This window comes from Dryobates pubescens, chromosome 36 (genome assembly GCF_014839835.1).
Source record: "Dryobates pubescens isolate bDryPub1 chromosome 36, bDryPub1.pri, whole genome shotgun sequence".
Classification (NCBI taxonomy): Eukaryota; Metazoa; Chordata; class Aves; order Piciformes; family Picidae; genus Dryobates; species Dryobates pubescens.
Window position 1 is genome coordinate 6,141,641 of NC_071647.1, and position 24,113 is coordinate 6,165,753.

At 58.1% G+C, this 24,113-nt stretch overlaps 1 protein-coding gene across 1 annotated transcript in view; it reads right to left on the bottom strand.

The window, feature by feature from the left end:
• The window catches only part of MYO1D (myosin ID), a 260,781-nt gene that overhangs the window by 67,308 nt on the left and 169,360 nt on the right, over window positions 1-24,113 (bottom strand). The window contains exons 20-21 of the mRNA XM_054176932.1: window positions 13,966-14,079; window positions 4,678-4,832 (exon numbers count right to left, since the gene is read on the bottom strand). Of these exons, the coding sequence (XP_054032907.1) occupies window positions 4,678-4,832; window positions 13,966-14,079 (269 nt within the window). The remainder of the gene's footprint in view (window positions 1-4,677; window positions 4,833-13,965; window positions 14,080-24,113) is intronic.

Consider the following 24,113-nt stretch of genomic DNA (forward strand, 5'->3'; position numbering starts at 1 on the left):
GGCTTCTGTAGCTGCCCAGGGGCACCAGCAGGGATGGCAGAGAATGATGCCCCTAGGAGCTTTCAGCATTTCATAGTATCATAGTATGCCAGTATCAGTCAGGGTTGGAAGGGAGCACAAGGATCATCCAGTTCCAGCCCCCCTGCCACGGGCAGGGACACCCCACACTGGATCAGCCTGGCCAGAGCCTCATCCAGCCTGGCCTTAAACACCTCCAGGGCTGGGGCCTCAACCACCTCCCTGGACAACCCATCCCAGGGCTTCACCACTCTCATGGGGAAGAACTTCCTCCTCCCCTCCAGCCTCAATCTCCCCACCCCCAGCTTCATTCCATTCCCCCCAGTCCTAGCACTGCCTGAGATCCTGAGCAGTCCCTCCCCAGCCTTCTTGGAGCCCCCTGCAGATCCTGGAAGGCCACAATGAGGTCACCTCAGAGCCTTCTCTTCTGCAGACTGAACAGCCCCAACTCCCTCAGGCTGTGCTAACAGCAGAGCAGCTCCAGCCCTCTGCTCATCCTCCTGGCCCTGCTCTGGACACCTTCCAGCCCCTCCAGATCCCTCTTGCAATAGGGGCTCCAGAGCTGGAGGCAGTACTCCAGGTGGGGTCTCCCCAGAGCTGAGCAGAGGGGCAGAATCCCCTCCCTGCCCTGCTGGCCACACTTCTCTTGCTGCAGCCCAGGCTCTGCTTGGCTCTCTGGGCTGCAAGTGCACACTGAGAGCTCCTGCTGAGCTTCTCCTCCCCCAGCACCCCCAAGGCTCTCTCCTCAGGGCTGCTTTCCAGCCAGTCCCTGCCCAGCCTGCATTTGTGCCTGGGATTGCCTCCACCCAGCTGCAGGACCCTGCCCTTGGTCTGGTTGAACCTCCTGAGCTTGGCTTGTGCCCACCTCTCCAGCCTGCCCAGCTCCCTCTGGATGGATCCCTTCCCTCCAGCTGTCTGCTGCCCCACACAGCTTGGTGCCAGCAGCAACCCTGCTGAGGCTGCACTCAGTGCCACTGTCCCTGGCACCCACAGAGATGTTGAACAAGCCTGGTGCCAGGACTGATCCCTGAGGGCCTCTGCTTGTCCCTGGCCTCCCCTGGGCCATGGAGCCATGGACAGCCACTCTCTGGGTGCAGCCATCAAGCCAGTTCTGTATCCATCTGGTGGTCACCCATCACACCCCTGTGTCAGCAGCCTGGAGCCCAGGCTGTGGTGGGGACAGTGTGGAAGGCTTTGCTCAGGCCCAGGGGAACAACATCAGTTGCTTGCCCCTCAGCTGTTGATGTTGTCACCTGTTCATTTCAGGTGGTGTCTACCCCTGGCACAGCAGCAGAGATGGACACTGCAGAGAGTGATGCTCCTAGAAGGTTTCAGCATTTCAGGTGGTGTCTACCCCTGGCACAGCAGCAGAGATGGACACTGCAGAGAGTGATGCTCCTAAGCAGGTGATTTCCACCCCTGGAGCAACACCTGGCTGCTCTCCCTGCCTGGCATGCTCCTGGAGCTCCTTCTGCTGCAGCCTTCCCCATTGCTTGGGGAAGAGAAAAGAGAAGAGAGCAGCTCAGCCAGCTGGGAGGCAGAGCAGGAGACAGGATGTGAGCTGCAGGTGGGAGCTGCAGCTGCCCTTTGGGCTCTCCTTGGGCCTCACACTGAGCTCCCAGGGCTGCAGCTGAACTGCAGCTGCACTGATGGGAAGGAGCTGCAGGGAAGGAGCAGGAGCTGCCCCCTCCCCAGCTGCTCAGCTTCTCCATGGGCACCAAACCCATCACATGAGGTGACTCTGTGAAGGAGTGAGTGTCACATGGAGAGGTGGTTCAGTGGTGCTCTCTTGGGAAGAGTTGAGATTGGTGCTGAAGGCTGCTGGAGCTGCAGGCACTCCCACATGAACTGCCAAGGAAAGGCTTCAGTGTGCCTGAAGGAGGCCATGGAGCTCCTCAGAGCTGCTGGAGAGCCACCTAAAGGACCACAGAATGACAGAACTGCCTAGAAAAGCCCTTTAAGCTCAGAGCCCAATCCTCAGCTCCACACTGACAAGTCCTCACTAAGCCATGTCCCCAAGCACCACATCTGCAGCTCTCTTCATCCCTCCAGGGGTGGGCACTGCACCCTGGGCAGCCTGGGCCAGGGCCTGAGAACCCTTTCAGCAAGGAAATCCTTCCTGATACCCAACCTAAACCTCCCAGAGTAATAAGGTCACCCCTGAGTCTCCTCTCCTCCAGGGAGGAGGAGGAGGAGGATGGGTTTGAAGTTGCTATTCCAGGCCACTGCAAAACAAGCATCACAGCTTCTGACAGCCCCAATGCTAAGGCTTTGTTTTCCCACAGACCACAGAGAATCCTCCCAGTTCCACACTAAACAGAAGTAACCAGGTGGGAAAAGACCTCAGAGATCATCCAGTCCAACCTCTCACCCAGCACCATCTGAGCAACCCAACCATGGCACCAAGGGCCTCATCCAGACTCTTCCTAAACACTTCCAGTGATGATGACTTCACCACCCCCCTGGGCAGCACATCCCCAGGGCCAGTCTCTCTTGCTGGGAAGAACTTTCTCCTCACCTCCAGCCTGAACCTCCCCTGGCACAGCTTGAGACTGTGTCCTCTTGTTCTGCTGCTGCTTGCCTGGCAGAAGAGCCCAACCCCCACCTGGCTCCAACCTCCCTGCAGGGAGTTGCAGAGAGCAAGAAGGTCTCCCCTGAGCCTCCTCTTCTGCAGGCTAAGCAACCCCAGCTCCCTCAGCCTCTCCTCCCAGGGCTGTGCCCCAGACCCCTCCCCAGCTTTCTTGCCCTTCTCTGGACACCTTCCAGCAGCTCAACCTCTTTCCTGACCTGAGGAGCCCAGAACTGGACACAGGACTCAAGGTGAAGTGGCTGAAGATGCAAAACCTTCCTGAATTCATGAAAATAGGACCTGAGGGAACCCAAGCTCAGCCCCACCTTGTCCTGCCTCTTGTTGTTCTCCAGGAACCACTACAAAGACTCCTTTGCCTGGGTCACAAATGGACCATGATGCTGAGCAGCAACAGCCCTGAGGAGAACCTGCTCTGAAGGGGCAAAGGAACAGCCCTGAAGGGGCAAGGGAACAGCCCTGAAGGAGCAAGGGAACAGCCCTGAAGGGGCAAGGGAACAGCCCTGAAGGGGCAAAGGAACAGCCCTGAAGGAGCAAAGGAACAGCTCTGAAGGAGCAAGGGAACAGCCCTGAAGGAGCAAGGGAACAGCTCTGAAGGAGCAAGGGAACAGCTCTGAAGGAGCAAGGGAACAGCCCTGAAGGGGCAAAGGAACAGCACTCAAGGAGCAAGGGAACAGCTCTGAAGGAGCAAAGGGAACAGCATTCAAGGAGCTAAAGGGAACAGCTGTGAAGGAGCAAGGGAACAGCTGTGAAGGAGCAAGGGAACAGCTCTGAAGGAGCAAGGGAACAGCTCTGAAGGAGCAAAGGGAACAGCACTCAAGGAGCTAAAGGGAACAGCTGTGAAGGAGCAAGGGAACAGCTGTGAAGGAGCAAGGGAACAGCACTCAAGGAGCAAGGGAACAGCACTCAAGGAGCAAAGGTAACAGCATTCAAGGAGCAAAGGAACAGCTCTGAAGGAGAAAGGGAACAGCATTCAAGGAGCAAAGGGAACAGCACTCAGAGCAAAGGGAACAGCTCTGAAGGAGCAAAGGGAACAGCACTCAAGGAGCAAGGGAACAGCTCTGAAGGAGCAAAGGGAACAGCTGTGAAGGAGCAAAGGTAACAGCATTCAAGGAGCAAAGGAACAGCTCTGAAGGAGAAAGGGAACAGCCCTGAAGGAGCAAGGGAACAGCTCTCAAGGAGCAAAGGGAACAGCTCTCAAGGAGCAAGGGAACAGCTCTCAAGGAGCAAGGGAACAGCTCTGAAGGGGCAAAGGGAACAGCGCTCAAGAAGCAAGGGAACAGCTCTCAAGGAGCAAAGGGAACAGCTCTCAAGGAGCAAGGGAACAGCTCTCAAGGAGCAAAGGGAACAGCGCTCAAGGAGCAAAGGGAACAGCACTCAAGGAGCAAGGGAACAGCTCTGAAGGAGCAAGGGAACAGCTCTCAAGGAGCAAGGGACCAGCTCTCAAGGCCTGGTCACTCCACACCCCAGAGGTGCTTGGCTGTGGTTGCCACCACAGTCACTGCTGTGGTGCTGGCCTGGGCAGTCCCCAGCTGCTCCAGGCTGTAACAGATCAGTGCCAGCTCAGCTGTGGCTACAAGAAGCTCAGTACAGGAGAATCACTGCAGGGTCCAGCCCAGCAACACAGCAGCCTCTGCAGAGTGATCTCCAGGAGAGCCAACTGGCAGGGCCCAGAGCTGACATCTCACAGCTCAAGCAATAAATCATCTGCAGCTCCTGGGGGCAAGGCAGCAAGCTCAGAAACCAGTGGCTGTGCCTCAGCTCTGGCTGGTGAGAGGTTGATGCACCAAGCATCCAGGGGACCCTGTGACACACTCCAGCTGCATCCCCAGTGGGATTTGTCCCCAGACTCCTGCTGAGCACACCCAGAGGGAAGGCAGAAGGGGCAAGCCAGGAGTGGCAGCTCCACAGCACAGCCCCCAGATGCACAGAGAAGCTGCTGCTCTGTGTCCTGCCAACACAGGGAGGTGACACAGGCCCAGCCCAAGGCTGCCTTCAGCATGACTTCAGGAGCAGCTTCTGATCTGGCCCAGCAGCCTGAGCTCTCCACAGCAGCCAGCTGCAGCACCTACCTCTTGAAGTGGCTGGCCAGGACTCCCACCAGCTCCCCAATCCTGCTGTCACTGGAGGGCTCTTTGCTGAAGAGGCAGACAATGAGATCCTTGTTGTCTTTTGTGTGGAAGACCACCAGCTGGTCCTTGCCATTGGAGACACTCAGTCCTACCAGCTGGAAGAGAAAGCAAGAAGCATCTCACACATGTTGGGGAATCTCTGCTATTTGCCAGGCTGAGTCCTTGCTCCCAGGAGGCATCAGCACTCCCAGCTTAGAATCACAGAGCTGGCAGGGCTGGAAGGGAGCTCAAGGCTCAGCCAGTCCCAACCCCCTGCCATGGGCAGGGACACCTCACACCACAGCAGGTTGCTCACAGCCACCTCCAGCCTGGCTGCAAACACCTCCAGGCAGGAGGCTTCCACCACCTCCCTGGGCAGCCTGTGCCAGGCTCTCACCACCCTCCTGGCCAACAACTTCTTCCTCACAGCCAATCTCAATCTCCCCACTTCTACTTCTGCTCCATCCCCCCCAGTCCTATCCCTCCCTGACACCCTCCAAAGTCCCTCCCCAGCTTTCCTGCAGCCCCCTGCAGATCCTGCAACGCCACAATGAGGTCTCCTGGGAGCCTTCTCCTCTCCAGCCTGCACAACCCCAACTCCCTCAGGCTGTGCTCACAGCAGAGCAGCTCCAGCCCTCTGCTCCTCCTCCTGGCCCTGCTCTGGACACCTTCCAGCCCCTCCAGATCCTTCCTGGCACAGAGGCTCCAGAGCTGTCCCCAGAGCTCCAGCTGTGGTCTCAGCAGAGTGGAGCAGAGGGGCAGAATCCCCTCCCTGCCCTGCTGGCCACACTTCTCTTGCTGCAGCCCAGGCTCTGCTTGGCTCTCTGGGCTGCAAGTGCTCCCTGCTGGCTCCTGCTGAGCTTCTCCTCCCCCAGCACCCCCAAGGCCTTTACTCCAGGGCTGCTCTCCAGCCAGTCCCTGCCCAGCCTGTAGCAGTGCCTGGGATTGCCCTGCCCCAGCTGCAGGACCTTGCCCTTGGTCTGGTTGAACCTCCTGAGGTTGTCCTGGGCTCAGTTCTGCAGCCTGCCCAGGTCCCTCTGGATGGATCCTTCCCTCCAGCCTCTCCAGGTCCCTCTGGATGGATTCCTTCCCTCCAGCCTCTCCAGGTCCCTCTGGCTGGATCCCTTCCCCTCAGCCTGCCCAGGTCCCTCTGGATGGATCCTTCCCTCCAGCTGTCAGCACCACACAGCTTGGTGTCAGCAACCCTGCTGAGGGAGCCTCAGTGCCACTCTCCATGGCACCAATGAAGATGTTCAACAAGATTGGTCCCAGAGCTGATCCCTGAGGGACTCCACTTGTCAGTGGCCTCCACTTGGCCATGGGCCATTGACAGCCACCTTTGGGGTGAAGCAAACAACTCCTCCAGCAGAGGCCAATGGCCCTTGGCCCTCCTCCCACAGACTGGCAAAGCCAAGGTGAAGCAGGAGCTTGGATTTGGAAGTCAGGGGTCTCAGAGGTGCAAGGAAATGTCCCTGCCTCCTGAGCAGACCCTGCCAGGAGCAGCAGTGTGCCAAGGCACTGCAGTGCCCTTCTGCCTGCTGCACACCCTGGGCCATGCAACCAGAGAGGACAGGGGCTGCATTTCTACCAGCCAGAGCTGGCTTCCTGAAGCCTCAGCCTGCAGCAGCCTGCAGCAGCCTGCAGCAGCCCTCAGAGGCTCTCCCAAGCTGCCTTTTCTTTCTTCTCAAAGGAAACCATCTGCAGCCAGGAGTCTGCCCAGCAGCCACCTTCAGATCCACACACAGAGCACTGGGATGGAATCACAGAATCCCATGGGGGCTGGAAGGGACCTCTGGAGATCACTCAGTCCATCCTCACTGCTAAAGCAGGGCACCCCCAGCAGCTTGCCCAGGGACACAGTGCCCAGGGGGGGTTGGAAGCTCTCCACACCAGGAGACTCCACAGCCTCTCTGGGCAGCCTGCTCCAGGCCTCCAGCAGCCTCACAACAAAGAAGTTTCTCCTCCTGTTCAGATGGAGCCTCCTGGGTTCCAGTTTGTGCCCCTTGCCCCTTGTGCTGTCCCTGGGCACCACTGAGCCTGGCCCCAGCCTCTTGCCCCCCAGCCTTTAGCTCTTGCTGAGCATTGCTCAGCTGCCCTCTGGGGCTGCTCTTCTGCAGGCTCACAGCCTTTGCTCCTCCCAGAGCTGCTCCAGGCCCCTCAGCAGCCTTGGAGCCTCCCCTGGGCTGTCTCCAGCAGTCTGTCTCTCCTGGCATCACTGCTGTCTTGTTGCCTGACTCTGCACTGGGCTGTCAGAACTGCAGAGAGTCTGAGCAAGAGGAGACACCAGCAGAGGAAACAGCCTCAGGTTGCCCCAGAGGAGGTTTAGGTGGAACAATTTCTTCCCCAGAAGACTTGTCAAAGCCTGGCCCAGGCTGCCCAGGGCAGTGGTGGAGTTCCCATGCCTGGAGGGGGTTCAGAGCTGTGCAGATGTGGTGCTGAGGGCCCCTGTGGAGCCCTGGCAGTGCTGGGGTAAGGCTTGGAGCTGATGACTTCCAAGCTCCCTTCCAACCCAAACAACTCTGTGCTCCAGTGAGGCCTCCTGCTGCCAGTTGCACCAATCCCAGACCAGTGGAGTTTGTTCGCCCCCTGTGAGGATGGGAACCAGATGGGATCCATCCCAGGGTGCTGAGGGAGCTGGCAGATGAGCTGCCAAGTGCTCTCCATCATTTTCCACCAGCCCTGGCTCACTGGAGAGGTCCCAGAGGACTGGAAGCTGCCAAGGTGGTGCCCAGCCACAAGCAGGGCTGGTTGGATGAGCCAGGGAATTCCAGGCCTGGCAGCCTGACCTCAGTGCCAGGCAAGGCTATGGAATAGGATATCCTGAGTGCAGTCACACAGCACTGACAGGATGGCCAAGGGCTCAGGCACAGCCAGCATGGGTTTAGCAAGGGCAGGTCCTGCCTGACCAACCTGAGCTCCTTCCATGCCCAGCTGACTGCCTGGGGGCTGTGGGGCAGGCTGTGGATGTGGTCTGCCTGGACCTCAGCAAGGCCTTTGCCACCATCCCCCACAGCAAACTCCTGGCCAAGCTGTCAGCCCCTGGCTGGGACAGCAGCTCTCTGAGCTGGGTAAGGAACTGGCTGGAGGCTGAGCCCAGAGAGTGGTGGTGAATGGTGCCACAGCCAGCTGGCAGCCAGGCACCAGTGCGGTGCCCCAGGGATCAGTGCTGGGCCCTGTGCTCTTTAACATCTTCATTGATGATCTGGAGGAGGGCATTGAGTCCAGCAGCAGTAAATGTGCAGCTGACAGCAAGCTGGGGGCAGGAGTTGATCTGCTGGAGGGTAGAGAGGCTCTGCAGAGGGACCTGGCCAGGCTGGGCAGATGCACAGAGGCCAAGGGCAGGAGATTGAACACATCCAAGTGCCAGGGGCTGCACATTGGCCACAGCAACCCCAGGCAGTGCTGCAGGCTGGGGGCAGAGTGGCTGAGAGCAGCCAGGCAGAGAGGGACCTGAGGGTGCTAGTTGATGGTAGGCTGAACATGAGCCTGCAGTGTGCCCAGGCAGCCAGGAGGACCAACGGCATCAGGCAGAGTGTGGCCAGCAGGAGCAGGGAGGTCATTCTGCCCCTGTGCTCAGCACTGCTGAGGCCACCCCTGGAGTCCTGTGTCCAGTTCTGGGCTCCTCAGGTTAGGAAAGAGGTTGAGCTGCTGGAAGGTGTCCAGAGAAGGGCAAGAAAGCTGGGGAGGGGTCTGGGGCACAGCCCTGGGAGGAGAGGCTGAGGGAGCTGGGGTTGCTTAGCCTGCAGAAGAGGAGGCTCAGGGGAGACCTTCTTGCTCTCTGCAACTCCCTGCAGGGAGGTTGGAGCCAGGTGGGGGTTGGGCTCTTCTGCCAGGCAAGCAGCAGCAGAACAAGAGGACACAGTCTCAAGCTGTGCCAGGGGAGGTTTAGGCTGGAGGTTAGGAAGAAATTCTACACAGAGAGAGAGATTGGCCACTGGGATGTGCTGCCCAGGGAGGTGGTGGAGTTGCCATCACTGGAGGTGTTCAGGAGGAGCCTTGCTGGGGTGCTTGGTGCCATGGGTTAGTTGTTTAGGTGGTGTTGGATTGGTTGATAGGTTGGACTGGATGATCTTGAAGGTCTCTTCCAACCTGGTCTATTCTATTCTATTCTATTCTATTCTATTCTATTCTATTCTATTCTATTCTATTCTATTCTATTCTATTCTATTCTATTTCTATTCCATTCCATTCCATTCCATTCCATTCCATTCCATTCTATCCTATCCTATCCCATCCTATTCTATCCCATCCCATCCTATCCCATCCTATCCTATCCTATCCTATCCTATCCTATCCTATCCTATCCTATCCTATCCTAAATCCTTTGCAGCAGCTCCATGCCCTGCACAGCCATTCCCAGCTCTCCCTGAACCATTCAGCTGCAGCCTTCAGCAACATCCTGTGAGCACAATGGCACCACAGGGACTGCTGCCCCCCAGGCCTGAGATGGGCACCCAGTGGGCAGGATGAGCAAGCTGCAGTCTCTGGGCTTGAAAAGCCAACTGCCACATGAATTATTCACCAGACCTCTCTGGGAAGGCCAAGAGCCCTTCAGAGTGTTCCTGTTTCAGCCCTCCCCAGCAGCCTCTGAGCAAATCAAGGCAGCACAAAAGGACTCAGCCAGAGGAGGAGCTGCTCTCAGTGCTGACAAAGCCAGCAGCAGCTCTGCTGCAGGAGCAGGGAGAGAAAGGCTGCAGCTCCTCTGCTCTGGGGACAGGCTGAGGGAGCTGGGGGGGCTCAGCCTGGGGAAGAGAAGGCCCTGAGGGGACCTCAGAGCTGCCTGCCAACACCTGAAGGGATCCTCCAGGAAGGCTGCAGAGGGACTTCTCATGAGGGTGTCTGGAGACAGGACAGGGGGGAAGGAATGGTTTGGAGCTGAGGCACAGCAGGGTCAGACTGGAGCTGAGGAAGAAGTTCTGCAGTACCAGGGTGGGGAGGCACTGGCACAGGTTGCCCAGGGGGGCTGTGGATGCCTCATCCCTGGGGGTATTGAAGGGCCAGGCTGGATGAGGCCCTGGGCAGCCAATTCTAGCACAGAGGCATCCCTGGGCATGGCAGGGGGGGGAGGAGGTGTTCAAGGCCAGGCTGGAGGTGGCTGTGAGCAACCTGCTGTGGTGTGAGGTGTCCCTGCCCATGGCAGGGGGGGAGGAGGTGTTTGCAGCCAGGCTGGAGGTGGCTGTGAGCAACCTGCTGCAGTGTGAGGTGTCCCTGCCCATGGCAGGGGGTTGGCACTGGCTGAGCCTTGAGATCCCTTCCAGCCCTGACAGTTCTGTGACTCCAAGCTGTGCTCTGCTCCCACAGCCCTGTGTGTAGCACCAGACTCTCCTAACCTACTTGCTCAGCTCCCTTCCAGCCCTGACAATTCTATGATTCTACCTCTGAGGTCCCTTCCAGCCTGAGCCATTCTAGGACCCACAGCACATCCCTGACTGCATTCACCTCTGCACTGGGAGAGGGACCTGCAGGACCCTGTGTGCTGCTCAGCTGCCTTTGAATCCCCCCTGCCCTCATCTGTGGCTTCTTCTCTCTGCAGGTAAGAACAAAGAGCAGCTGTGAGCTGCTGCTGAGGCAGAACATCCCTCCCAGAGGCAGCTCCATCCACAGCCAGGCCTGCAGGGGAAGGGGTTGCTTGGTCTCCTCCTGCAGACAGGGACAGGCTCCTCACACAGGCCATGGGATCCCAGAGCAGAGCTGGGGGCTGCAGGCTCCACCTGACCCATTTCCATGTCAGCAGGAGGGAGCTGTGTGCCATAGCTGCAGCCACAAACAGGCTGCTGCTGGGAACAGACATCAGCTGACTGTCTCCAGGCAGGTTGCCATGGAAACAGCAGCCCTGAGGATGCTGCCCTGGTGACAGGGTGGTGCTGACAGCCAGCAGCACGGTGACAGCAGCACAGAGTCAGCCAGGGTCACCTCCACACATGGGGAAGACAATTCCTCATCCCTGTGCACAAGGACCCTCCTGGTAGGGCACAGCTGACACAGATCACAGGATCAGAGGATGTTAGGGGCTGGAAGGGACCTGATGGCAGCACAGTGCCAGCCAGGGTCACCTCCACACATGGGGAAGACAACTCCTCTTCCCTGTGCACAAGGATCCTCCTGGTAGGGCACAGCAGATCACAGGATCAGAGGATGTTAGGGGCTGGAAGGGACCTGATGGCAGCACAGTGCCAACCAGGGTCACCTCCACACATGGGAAAGACAATTCCTCATCCCTGTGCACAAGGATCCTCCTGGTAGGACACAGCTGATGCAGATCACAGGATCACAGAACCTCAGGGCTTGGGAGGGAGCTCTGGAGCTCCTCCAGCCCAGCTCCCCCTGCCAGAGCAGGAGCAGCCAGGGCAGGGCACACAGCAACACATCCAGGTGGGTTTGGGAAGCCTCCAGAGCAGGAGACTCCCCAAGCTCTCTGGGCAGCCTGCTCTGCACTCTGCAGAGATCAGCCATTGGCTCCTCAGAAGGCTTCAGCTCAGCTCAGAGAGCTGCTCCTGCCTCCAGAGATGGAATCTCCCTGCTCTGGTGGGCTGCTGACAGCTCCCCATGGACACTGCAGAGGGGTTTCCACAGGAGAGGGGATCAGGCTGGTGGAACAGTGAGAGGGGGAAGCCAGGCAGCCCAAGAGGTGAAAGACAACAACTAAGAGATCCTTTAGGAGCCAAGAGAAAACAGAAGTACAAGAGGAGAAATGGGAGCAACCTGCTGTAGGTGCAGATGTCCCTGCCTGGGGGCCTGGGCTGCAGGAGCTTGCAAGGTCCCTTCCCACCCACACTGCTTTCACAGTCACAGAATGGGCTGGAAGGGACCTTAGAGCTCATCCAGCTCCAACCTCCTGCCATGGGAAGCCCTCTTCCACACAACTGCCACCAGCTACCCTGCAGCAGAATGAGATCCATCAGGTGCCAGGTGCCAGCCAGCTGCCTCCTCTGGACAGTAGCTTTGCAGTTAATGCACAGAAGATGATTCCCACCCTCAGCCCCCAGCCCCCAGCCCACCCCCCTTTCCCTTGTGTGAGCTCAGCTGAGCTGATGCTGGAGAAGGGGAAGGTGCTCAGAGATTCATAGAATGGGTTTGGGTTGGAAGGGAACTCAAAGCTCATCCAGCTCCAGCCCCCTGCCATGGGCAGGGACACCTCCCCCAGCCCAGGCTGCTCAGGGCCTCATCCAGCCTGGACTTGGAGGAGGCATCCACAGCCTCCCTGGGCAGCCTGTGCCAGAGTCTCCCCAGCCTCACTCTCAAGAATTTCTTCCTCATCTCCAGTCTCAGTCTCTCCTCTCCCAGCTCAAAGCCATTGTTCCTCAGCCTGGCACTCCCAGCCCTTGTCCCAAGTCCCTCCCCAGCTCTCCTGGAGCCCTTCAGGTACTGGAAGGCTGCTCTGAGGTCTCCCTGGAGCCTTCTCTTCTCCAGGCTGAACAGCTGCAGATCTCTCATCCTGTCCCCACAGGGGAGGTTCTCCAGCCTCTGATCACCTTCATGGCCTGCCTTGGACCCTCTCCAGCAGCTCCAGGTCCTTCCTGTGCTGGGACCCCCAGAGCTGGAGGCAGTGCTGCAGGTGGGGGCTGAGCAGAGCAGAGCAGAGGGGCAGAATTCCCCAAGCTGAGGAAACTTCCTCAAGTTGCCCAGGGAAGGTTCAGGTTGGACATGAGGAGCAATTTCCACCCCAGAGGGATTGCCAAGGCCTGGCCCAGGCTGCCCAGGGCTGTGGTGGAGTCTCCACCCTTGAAGGGATTCAGCACTGTGTGGATGTGGTGCTGAAGGCCATGGCTCAGAGGCCATGGCTCAGAGGCCATGGAGGTGTGGGGCTGGCAGCTGCACTTGGTGCTTTAGTGAGTGCCTGCTGCCCTCCACACCTGTGGGTTAGGCTTCCCCACCACCTAATCCCATCTCTGCTCTCTCAGCACCACAGGGACACCACATTTATTACCCCCCCAGACCCCAGTGTCCAGCTCGCTTGTCTACAACCCCCCAGGAACCCAGGCAGGTCCTGCAGGCTGCAGATGACAGAGGCAGCCTCAGGCTGAGGCAAGCAAGCAAGCAGCTAAATCCACCCCCCAAGGATGCTCAAGAGCCAGGATGAGGCTTCCCCCATCCCCTGTCCTCCCAGGGCTGCTGTTCTGCTTTGTCACCAGCAGCTAAGCTCTGCACCCCCAGAGCCCAGAGCCCTCACTTGGCTTCTGAATGCAGCTCTGATCAGATTTGCTTTAAACATCAACACAGAGAAGAAACAATTCAGGCCTGGCCTGAAGGATCAAACAAAGCCCCAGAGCTCCACAGCTGCAGTGAAAGTCAGACCCCTCCTGGAGCCCAGGACCTTGCAGAGCACAGCAAAGAGCAAAGGAAATAGGAGAAGGAGCAGGAGAGAGGGAGAGGGGCAGGGTGGGGGCTAGCTGGGATTTTAGGCACTGACACTGAAAGGTCTTTGATGCATTGGGGCTGAAGACCCCAGAATCCCAGCATGGTGGTGGCTGGAAGGGACCTCAGGACACCATCCAGGCCAAACCCCCTGCTCCAGCAGGGCACCCCCAGCAGCTTGCCCAGGAGCACAGTGCCCAGGGGGGGCTGGAAGCTCTCCACACCAGGAGACTCCACAACCTCTCTGGGCAGCCTGCTCCAGGCCTCCAGCAGCCTCACACCAAAGAAGTTTCTCCTCCTGTTCAGATGGAACCTCCTGGGTGCCAGTCTGTGCCCCTTGCCCCTTGTGCTGTCCCTGGGCAGCACTGAGCAGAGCCTGGCCCCAGCCTCTTGCCCCCCAGCCTTTAGCTCTTGCTGAGCATTGCTCAGCTCCCCTCTGGGGCTGCTCTGCTCCAAGCTCTCAGCCCCAGGGCTCTCAGCCTTTGCTCCTCCCAGAGCTGCTCCAGGCCCCTCAGCAGCCTTGGAGCCTCCCCTGGGCTCTCTCCAGCAGTCCTCTGCCCCTCTTGAAGTGTGGAGCTCAGAACTGGATCCAAGACTCCAGATGTGGCCTCACCACAGCAGAGCAGAGCAGGAGGAGAACCTCCCTGGACCTGCTGGCCACACTCTTATTAATGCCCCCAGGAGCCCATTGCCCTTCTTGGCCATGAGGGCAGCTTGCTGGCTCCTGGGGGGCTTGGCCCCCAGCACTCCCAGGTCCTTCTCTGCAGAGCTGATTGCACTGCAGTCACTTTGACTGCGCCACAAATCCTGCCCCAGGCTATTCTCCCTCGGTGGGGCTGAGCAGGAGGTGCACTGCACAGGCCCCAGGTGAGGCTCCCCAGGCCTTGTACTCACATTGTAGAGGGGGATGGTCTTCATCACCTTGTACTGCTTCATGGGGTCCATCTTGTAGAGGTGTCTGTCAGTGATGAAGATGGCTCTGTCCTCCACCTTGTTGAAGCGATTGACCTGCAGGGAAGAGAAGCTTCAGCTCCCAGCAAGCCCAGCAGCAAGGCCCCCCCAGAGGGGCTCAGGCTGGGAGGCAGCTCAGAGATCATCATTCAGGCCCTCTGCTGTGGGCAGGGACACCTCTCAACTGGATTTGGCTGCTGAATGGAATGGAATGGAATGGAATGGCATAGAATGGCATGGAATAGAATAGAATAGAATAGAATAGAATAGAATAGAATAGAATAGAATAGAATGGAATAGGATGGAATAGGATGGAATGGAATGGAATGGAATGGAATAGAGTAGAATAGAATAGAATAGAATAGAATGGAATGGAATGGAATGGAATGGAATAGAATAGAGTAGAATAGAATAGGATGGAATGGAATGGAATGGAATGGAATGGAATAGAATAGAATAGAATAGAATAGAATAGAATGGAATGGAATGGAATGGAATGGAATGGAATGGAATGGAATGGAATAGAATGGAATGGAATGGAATGGAATGGAATAGAATAGAATAGAATAGAGTAGAATAGAATAGAATGGAATGGAATGGAATGGAATGGAATGGAATGGAATGGAATGGAATAGAGTAGAATGGAATGGAATGGAATAGAATGGAATGGAATGGAATGGAATGGAATGGAATGGAATAGAATGGAATGGAATGGAATGGAATGGAATAGAATAGAATAGAGTAGAATAGAATAGAATGGAATGGAATGGAATGGAATGGAATGGAATAGAGTAGAATGGAATGGAATGGAATAGAATGGAATGGAATGGAATGGAATAGAATAGAATAGAGTAGAATAGAATAGGATGGAATGGAATGGAATGGAATGGAATGGAATGGAATGGAATGGAATGGAATGGAATGGAATGGAATAGAGTAGAATGGAATGGAATGGAATGGAATAGAATAGAATGGAATAGAATAGAATAGAATAGAGTAGAATAGAATGGAATGGAATGGAATAGAATAGAATGGAATAGGTCCATCAGCAGTAAATGTGCAGCTGACAGCAAGCTGGGGGCAGGAGTTGATCTGTTAGAGGGCAGCAGAGCTCTGCAGAGGGACCTTGCCAGGCTGGGCAGATGGGCAGAGGCCAAGGGCAGGAGATTGAACACAGCCAAGTGCCAGGGGCTGCACTTTGGCCACAGCAACCCCAGGCAGTGCTACAGGCTGGGGGCAGAGTGGCTGAGAGCAGCCAGGCAGAGAGGGACCTGGGGGTAGTGGTGGACAGCAGCTGAACAGGAGCCAGCAGTGTGCCCAGGGGGCCAAGAAGGCCAAGGGCAGCCTGGCTTACATTCAGGAAGAGTGTGGGCAGCAGGAGCAGGGAAGTCCTTGTGCCCTGTGCTCAGCACTGCTGAGGCCACACCTGGAGTCCTGTGTCCAGTTCTGGGCTCCTCAGGTTAGGAAAGAGGTTGAGCTGCTGGAAGGTGTCCAGAGAAGGGCAAGAAAGCTGGGGAGGGGTCTGGGGCACAGCCCTGGGAGGAGAGGCTGAGGGAGCTGGGGTTGCTTAGCCTGGAAGAGAAGGTGGCAGCCCTGGGACAGGGCTCAGAGAGGTTGTGTCAGCTTCACCCTTGGGCATGTTCAGCACTGAGTGCCTGAGTACCATCACCTAGCTCTGCAGCCAGCCCTGACCTGAGCAGGAGGTTGGAGCACAGCCCTCCACAGGTCCCTCTCCACCTAACCCATTCTGTGGTGTCATCAGCCCAGATGCTGTTTAGATACCCAGAGTGAGGGAGTCAGCAAGGTTGGAAAAGCTCTCTGAGCTCACCCAGCCCAACCAGCAGCCAACCCCACCATGGCCACCAAACCCTGGCCCCAAGGGCCATGGCCACAGGTTGCTTGAACCCCTCCAGGCATGGGGACTCCACCACCTCCCTGGGCAGCCTCTGCCAGGCCCTGACCACTCTTGCAGCAGAGACATTTTGCCTCCTCTCCAATCTAAACCTCCCCTGGCACAATTCCAGGCCAGGGGGGAGGTGACAGAAGGCAGCCCTGAGGAAAAGGCCTTGGGGGTGCTGGTGGGGGAGAGGCTGGACAGGAGCAGGCAGGGTGAGCCTGCAGCACAGAAGGCCAATGGCAGCCTGGGCTGCATCCAAGGCTGGGGTTCCCCAGGGGAAAGGAGCAGCTCACTAACAGGGTCATTAATGTGGCCAGGAAACACTACATCCAAGGCCAGCCTGGGGTCCTCGTGGCCAAGAAGGGCAATGGGCTCCTGGGGAGCATTACTAAGAGTGTGACCTGCAGGTCAAGGGAGGCTCTCCTCCTGCTCTGCTCTGCTGTGCTGAGGCCACATCTGGAGAATTCACTCCAGCTCTGGGCTCCTCAGTCCAAGAGAGACAGAGAACTGCTGGAGAGAGCCCAGGGGAGGCTCCAAGGCTGCTGAGGGGCCTGGAGCAGCTCTGGGAGCAGCAAAGGCTGAGAGCCCTGGGGCTGAGAGCCTGGAGCAGAGCAGCCCCAGAGGGCAGCTGAGCAATGCTCAGCAAGAGCTAAAGGCTGGGGGGCAAGAGGCTGGGGCCAGGCTCTGCTCAGTGCTGCCCAGGGACAGCACAAGGGACAGCAAGGGGCACAAAGTGGCAGCCAGGAGGTTGGATCTGAGCAGGAAGAGAAAGTGGTTTGGTGTGAGGGTGCTGGAGGCCTGGAGCAGGCTGCCCAGAGAGGGTTTGGAGCCTCCTGGTGTGGAGAGCTTCCAACCCCCCCTGGGCACTGTGTCCCTGAGCAAGCTGCTGTGGGGACCCTGCTGGAGCAGGGGCTTGGATTGGGTGATCTCCAGAGGTTCCTCCCAACCCCTCCATGCTGGGGGTGTGTTTGATGCCATCTGGACCCCCAGCAGACAGAGGCAGGACACTGAACAGTCTGCAGGCAAGATGCAAACCTCTGTCAGAAGTGAGGAAGCAGCACATGAAGCTGAAACTCTTCCCAGCCAGGGCCAGGCTGCAGCCATGGCTGTGGCACAGCCACTCTGCTGTCTGTTAAGCAGCTGGGAAGGGCAGGCAAGGGGGAGCTGTGATGGGGAGGATGAGCACAAACAGGATTGTCCTGGGTGAAGCCAGCAGGCAAGCAGAGCTCTGCAATAGTCTCAGTCACAGGCAGCAGTGTGGCAAAGATGAGAGCAGAGACAGGCAAGGAGTGCAAACTGCAGAGCTCCAGGACAGCCTCAGCCCAGCAGCTCCAACTCAGTACCTGGAGATGGGTTCAGACAGCTCTGGAGAGATCCTGGCACACACACAGACAGCTGAGAGCAAGCAAAGCTTCAGCATGAAGGGCAGAGCAGCATGAGGCAGAATGCCCTGGGTGCCAGGATCTCACTTGGGTGTTGTGAGGAGCGCTGGGATGGAGAGCGTGAGGGAGACTCGGATGGGTCAGAGGAGGTAAAGAGGATGAGAGAGGGCCTGGAAGACCTCCCAGGAGGAAATGCTGCACAACTGGGACTGGTTTAGGAAGCAGATGAATGGGAGAGAAAAAAAAAATGAATAAAAGGCTCTGAAACATTGAATGGCCCTGAGAAAGTAGGTTAGGAGTGGCTGGTGCTCCACACAGGGCTGTGGGAGCAGAGCACAGCTCAGAATCCCAGAACTGGCAGGGCTGGAAGGGAGCTCAAGGCTCAGCCAGCTCCAACCCCCTGCCATGCCCAGGGACACCTCACACCACAGCAGGTTGCTCACAGCCACCTCCAGCCTGGCCTTGAACACCTCCACCCCCCCTCTGCCATGCCCAGGGATGGTGCTAGAACTGGCTGCCCAGGACCTCATCCAGCCTGGCCTTGATCACCTTGATCCAGGACAAACTGCACTGATCCCAGCTCATCCCTGGGACTCAGCACCCTGCTGGAGATCACAGAGCTGGCAGGGCTGGAAGGGAGCTCAAGGCTCAGCCAGCCCCAACCCCCTGCCATGGGCAGGGACACCTCACACCACAGCAGGTTGCTCACAGCCACCTCCAGCCTGGCTGCAAACACCTCCAGGCAGGAGGCTTCCACCACCTCCCTGGGCAGCCTGTGCCAGGCTCTCACCACCCTCCTGGGCAACAACTTCTTCCTCACAGCCAATCTCAATCTCCCCACTTCTAGTGCTGCTCCATCCCCCCCAGTCCTATCAGCCTGAAAAGTGAACACAGAATACAGAACACAATCAACCAGGTTGGAAGAGACCTCAGAGATCATCCAGTCCAACCTCTCACCCAGCACCATCTGATCAACCAAACCATGGCTCCAAGGGCCTCATCCAGGCTCTTCCTAAACACCTCCAGGGCTGGGGACTCCACCACCTCCCTGGGCAGCACATCCCAGTGGCCAATCTCTCTTGCTAGGAAGAACTTTCTCCTCACCTTTAGCCTAAACCTCCCCTGGCACAGCTTGAGACTGTGTCCTCTTGTTCTGCCACAGGTTGCCTGGCCTCATGCTGCACCAGGGGAGGTTTAGTCTGGATATCAGGTAGAAGTTCTCACCTGCAAGAGTGGCCAGGCATTGGAACAGTCCTCCCCAGCTTTCTTGGAGCCCCCTGCAGACACTGGAAGGCCACAATTAGGTCTCCTTATTGGCTCTGCAGCATACAGGACCATGCCCTGTGGCTCAGGACTTTGGGCCAAGGCTTCTCCAGGCTGCTAGGCTGTGGCAGGGCCTCTGTCCTGATGCTCTGTGGCTGTGGCTCCCAAACACATCTGCTGTGTTTGTCTGGGTGGTTGTTGAAGGGCCTGACAACATCCCCACTGCCATGATGCTCTCTGCTGCTCCCATCATGTCCTGCCTGTTGTCCATGCACAGAGTCCACAGTGCCAAAGACCTCACCAAGCTGTGCCAGCAGAGCAGCAGAAGGTCCTGCAGCTGCTGCCCAGGAAAGAGGGACAAGGAGCAAGCTCAGCTTTCAGCAGGCAGTGTTATGCTTAGGAATGCTGCTCTGCTCTGCTCTGCTCTGCTCTGCTCAGCCCCCACCTGCAGCACTGCCTCCAGCTCTGGAGCCCCCAGCACAAGGACCTGGAGCTGCTGGAGGGGGTCCAAAGGACATGAAGATGATCAGAGGGCTGCAGAACCTCCCCTGTGGGGCCAGGCTGGGAGAGCTGGGGCTGTTCAGCCTGGGGAAGAGAAGGCTTCAGGGAGACCTCAGAGCAGCCTTCCAGTACCTGAAGGGCTCCAGGAGAGCTGGGGAGGGACTTTGGACAAGGGCTGGGAGTGCCAGGAGGAGGAACAATGGCTTTGAGCTGGGAGAGGAGAGACTGAGACAGGAGAGGAGGAAGGAATTCTTTGCAGTGAGGGTGGTGAGACTCTGGCACAGGCTGCCCAGGGAGGCTGTGGCTGCCTCCTGCCTGGAGGTGCTGAAGGCCAGGCTGGATGAGGCCCTGAGCAAGCTGTGCTGGGGGGAGGTGTCCCTACCCATAGCAGAGGGGTTGGCACTGGATGACCTTTGAGGTCCCTTCCAAGCCATTCTGTGATCATGCAGGAGTCCCACAAGCATGCTTTGAATCCCTCCCCTCCCTTGTGCTTTCCCACTGCTCTCAGTGTCCACCCTGAGCAGGAAATGCAGCTAAGGAGATGTGCTGAAGGGGAGGTCCAGCAGCTTGCCCCCACCTGAGAAGCAGCCTCTGAGAGCTCTGCAGCTGCCCATGGCCTTTGCAGCTCCTGCTCCTGCTGCAGCTGAGGCATAGCTACGTCAGTAACATGCTGGGGGGGTGGGAAGGAAACCCTGTGGTGCTGGGAGGCAAAGAGAAGAGAGTCCTCAGCTGCCAGCAGCATGGCAAATGGCAGTGTTCTGAGTCTGGAGGAGTGGAGACAGGCCCTTATGTTCTCAGCTTCCAGCTCACCCCCTCCTGAAGAGCAGCCCTGCCCAGCACTGTGCTCCCTGCACCTTCTGGGTGCTTTTTATGTCTCTCTGTGTTGATGCACTGTGATGAGCTCTGAATTGAGCTTCTTGAGGAGCTCAGGGAGGGGTGGGGGTGGTGGGGTGGTGGGAATGAAGGTCTGGCCTCTAGCAGGACAGCCTCCAAATCAGCTTCTCAGCTCTCTGCCAGGGGGCCTCTAGCTGCTGCAGGGCAGCAGGCTCTGGAAGAGATGAGCCTCTCAGGGGAGCTTGGTGCCACCAGTGATGAGGGAGGAAGAGGCAGCAAAGCCTCAGTGTGTGAAGAGGAGAGGCTGCTGTTGCCTAGGTGACACACCAAATCTGCTGCTCTCCATGAAATATGCAGTTGGCTTCCCAAGGCAGAAAGCCTTCCACAGCTCCTTTGCAAAGCACAGGGCTGCACAATGCTCAGAGCAGATGGAGTTTTCCAGGGGCTGAAGTGACCTGCTTCCACCTGTACCTGCTGCAGGAAGCTCCTGAAGCAAGGCAGCTCCAGCAGGCAGACTTCAAAGTCTCCTCCCAGACCTCCTATAAAAAGAGCTTGAGGAGCTTTGGTCCCAGCACTCACCCCTGATTATTCAGCTCAAGCTGCTGAAGCTGCAGCCAGCTCCAGGGGCAGCTCTCAGTGCCTCAGGAGCAGCTCCCTGCCTGCTCAGAGCTCTTCTTGCTGCAGCAGACCAGCAGCAAGCAGCAGCTAAAAGAAGTCAACAAGTTGAGGGCTTGGCAAACCTCTGCCAGGTTCTGTACAGCAAGAGCTGCCCTGGCTCCAGCTCCAGGCTCACCTTGGCTGTGCTCAGCTTTGCAGGGAACCCTGGAATTGTTTTGGGTTAAGCTCACCCAGTCCAACCAGCAACCCAACCCCACCATGGCCTCTACAGCCTGGCCCCAGGTGCCATGGCCACAGGTTGCTTGAACCCCTGCAGGGCTGGGGACTCCACCACCTCCCTGGGCAGCCTCTGCCAGGCCCTGGGCAGCCTGTGCCAGTCCCTGAGCACTCCTGCAGGAAGGAATTCTTTCCTAATATCCAACCACCTGCTGCTGACAGCCAGGAACTACTTCAGACCTGGTGTGATGACTGAGCACCTCGCTGAGCACCACAAGGGAAGCCTGATGCAGAGACAGAGCACTCAGCTCACCAAGCTGCCCTCTCCTCACAGGGACACCTCCCTGACCAAGGGACAGAGCAGTTGCAAGGACATGGAACTGTTGGGGAGGCTCCAGAGCAGGCCACAAAGATGCCCAGAGGGCTGCAGAACCTCCCCTGGGGGGGCAGGCTGGGAGAGTTGGGGCTGTTCAGGCTGGAGAAGAGAAGGCTCCAGGGAGACCTCAGAGCAGCTTTCCAGTACCTGAAGGGCTCCAGGAGAGCTGGGGAGGGAGTTGGGACAAGGGCTGGGAGTGGCAGGAGGAGGAACAATGGCTTTGAGCTGGGAGAGGAGAGACTGAGACTGGAGAGGAGGAAGAAACTCTTGAGAGTGAGGCTGGGGAGACTCTGGCACAGGCTGCCCAGGGAGGCTGTGGCTGCCTCCTCCCTAGAGGTGCTCAAGGCCAGGCTGGATGAGGCCCTGAGCAAGCTGGGCTGGGGGGAGGTGTCCCTGCCCGTGGCTGGGGGTTGGCACTGGCTGAGCTTTGAGCTCCCTTCCAACCCAACCCATTCTGTGCTTCTCTGATCTTTTTTTTTGCTCAAGAATCCCCAAATCAGCTGCATGAGGAAATTCCAGCAGGCATGAGCCCCAGCAGCCTCATCCTGTGGACTGAAGCTTGGGGAAGGGGATGACTGGAGGGAAGCAGTGGCATCACCTCACACTGGATTGCTTTCCTGGCTGTAACTCTGCTAAAGCCTCCCATGAGCCAAATTTCAGCTGAGAGAGAAATCCTCAGCCTGCAGCCCCCCCAGCAGAGCAGGTTTGGTGTAAGGAATGTGCCAGAGTGGCTCCAGTTCCAATGCCCTGAGCACCAGGGCAGCCCAGCACCAAGGGCCACAGCTGTGCAAATGACATTTGGGGTGACAGAGGCACTTGGAAAGGTCTCTTCCCAGCCAAACCACTCTGTGGTTCTGTGGGGAATTAGAGATTGCACACAGAGAAAAGAGACAGGAATAAAAGGAAATATAACTAAGGAAAGGGAGGAGTGAAGCAAGCAGAAGAACTTCTGCTGCCCCCCAGCACTGAGAGCTGCTGGCCCTTGATGGGTAAGAGGCAGAAGGCTCCAGCTTGTGTTTGCCAAGGGAAATGGGGGGCAGGACAAGCCCTGGGGTCACTCCAGGCTGGGGGTGAAGGGCTGGAGAGCAGCCCTGTGGAGAAGGGCTTGGGGGTGCTGGAGGGTGAGGAGCTGGACAGGAGCTGGCACCAAGCACTGCCAGCCCAGCCCCAGCCTGGCCTGGGCTGAGCCCCAGCAGGGTGGGCAGCAGGGGCAGGGAGGGGATTCTGCCCTCTGCTCTGCTCTGCTCAGACCTCCCTGCAGGGCTGGGGCAGCTCTGGAGCCCTCAGCACAGCCAGGGAGCTGGGGGAGCAGGGCCAGAGGAGGCCACAGCAGTGCTGGCAGGGCTGGAAGCCCTCTGCTGGGAGCCAGGCTGAGAGAGTTGGCCTTGGGCAGCCTGCAGGAGAGAAGGCTCCAGGGAGACCTTCTGGTGGCCTTGCAGTGCTTCAAGGGCCCAGCAGAGAGCTGGGGACAGAGCTTTGAGCAGGGCCTGATGGGACAGGACAAGGGGGGATGGTTGGAAAGGGCAAGAGGGAGCTTGAGAGTGGAGAGAAGGAGAAAGGTTTGGCAGTGAGGGTGGGGAGAGCCTGGCCCAGGCTGCCCAGAGAGCTGGGAGCTGCCCCATGCCAGGACAAGGGGGGATGGCTGGAAAGTGAAAGCCCAAAGCAGTCTCTGATCCCAGGCAGCTCCTCTGCTTTACAGAGACAGCTCAGGACATCAGTGGCTTCCTGTGCAGGGCAGCAGCAGGCTGGCAGCTGTCAGGTGAGGGCTCTGCTCTTGCAGGCTCAGCAGGGAGTCCCTCCCAGGCTCCCTGAGACTCTTCAGTGCTGCTTAGGCTGCAAAGCTGCTGCTCACATTTCAGGCCTCACAGCTCCCCTGCAGGAGAGCCTGGCTGGGAACATGAAATGCTGCACCTTCAAATGTCAAATCCTCATCCTGTTAGCTTTCAAAGTTCAGGACTGTTTGTCTTCTCTGCTGGGCTGCCTTCAGGGGTGCCTGGATGTTTCTTGGCCATAGCAGAGGGCAGACAAACTGCTCCCTCCCAAGGACAACCACCTCCAAACCAGGATTTGGCAGGGGCCATTTGCTTTGGGCTTTACAGGTGGAGCTGTGCTGAGATTGCCAATCTCAGCCATCAGCACAGGCCCTGCACAGCTGCACTTGGGCCAGCAGCAGCCACACTGCACTGGTTCCATCCCTCTCTTGCAGGAGAGGTGCTCCTACCTGCTTCCCCAGCACCACCATCTCCCTAGAGGCCTTTGCACTCACTTGGGGGAGTGGATTTGTCCAAGGGCAGGAGATTGAACACAGCCAAGTGTTCTGCACATTGGCCACAGCAACCCCAGGCAGTGCTGCAGGCTGGGGGCAGAGTGGCTGAGAGCAGCCAGGCAGAGAGGGACCTGGGGGTGCTGGTTGATGGTAGGCTGAACATGAGCCAGCAGTGTGCCCAGGGGGCCAAGAAGGCCAAGGGCAGCCTGGCCTGCAGCAGGAAGAGTGTGGCCAGCAGGTGCAGGGAAGTCCTTGTGCCCTGTGCTCAGCACTGCTGAGGCCACCCCTGGAGTCCTGTGTCCAGCTCTGGGCTCCTCAGGTTAGGAAAGAGGTTGAGCTGCTGGAAGGTGTCCAGAGAAGGGCAAGAAAGCTGGGGAGGGGTCTGGGGCACAGCCCTGGGAGGGGAGGCTGAGGGAGCTGGGGGTCCTTAGCCTGCAGAAGAGGAGGCTCAGGGGAGACCTTCTTGCTCTCTACAACTCCCTGCAGGGAGGTTGGAGCCAGGTGGGGGTTGGTCTCTTCTGCCAGGCAAGCAGCATCAGAACAAGAGGACACAGTCTCAAGCTGTGCCAGGGGAGGTTTAGGCTGGAGGTGAGGAGAAAGTTCTTCCCAGCAAGAGAGATTGGCCACTGGGATGTGCTGCCCAGGGAGGTGGTGGAGTCCCCATCCCTGGAGGTGTTTAGGAAGAGCCTGGATGAGGCCCTTGGTGCCATGGTTGAGTTGCTCAGATGGTGCTGGGTG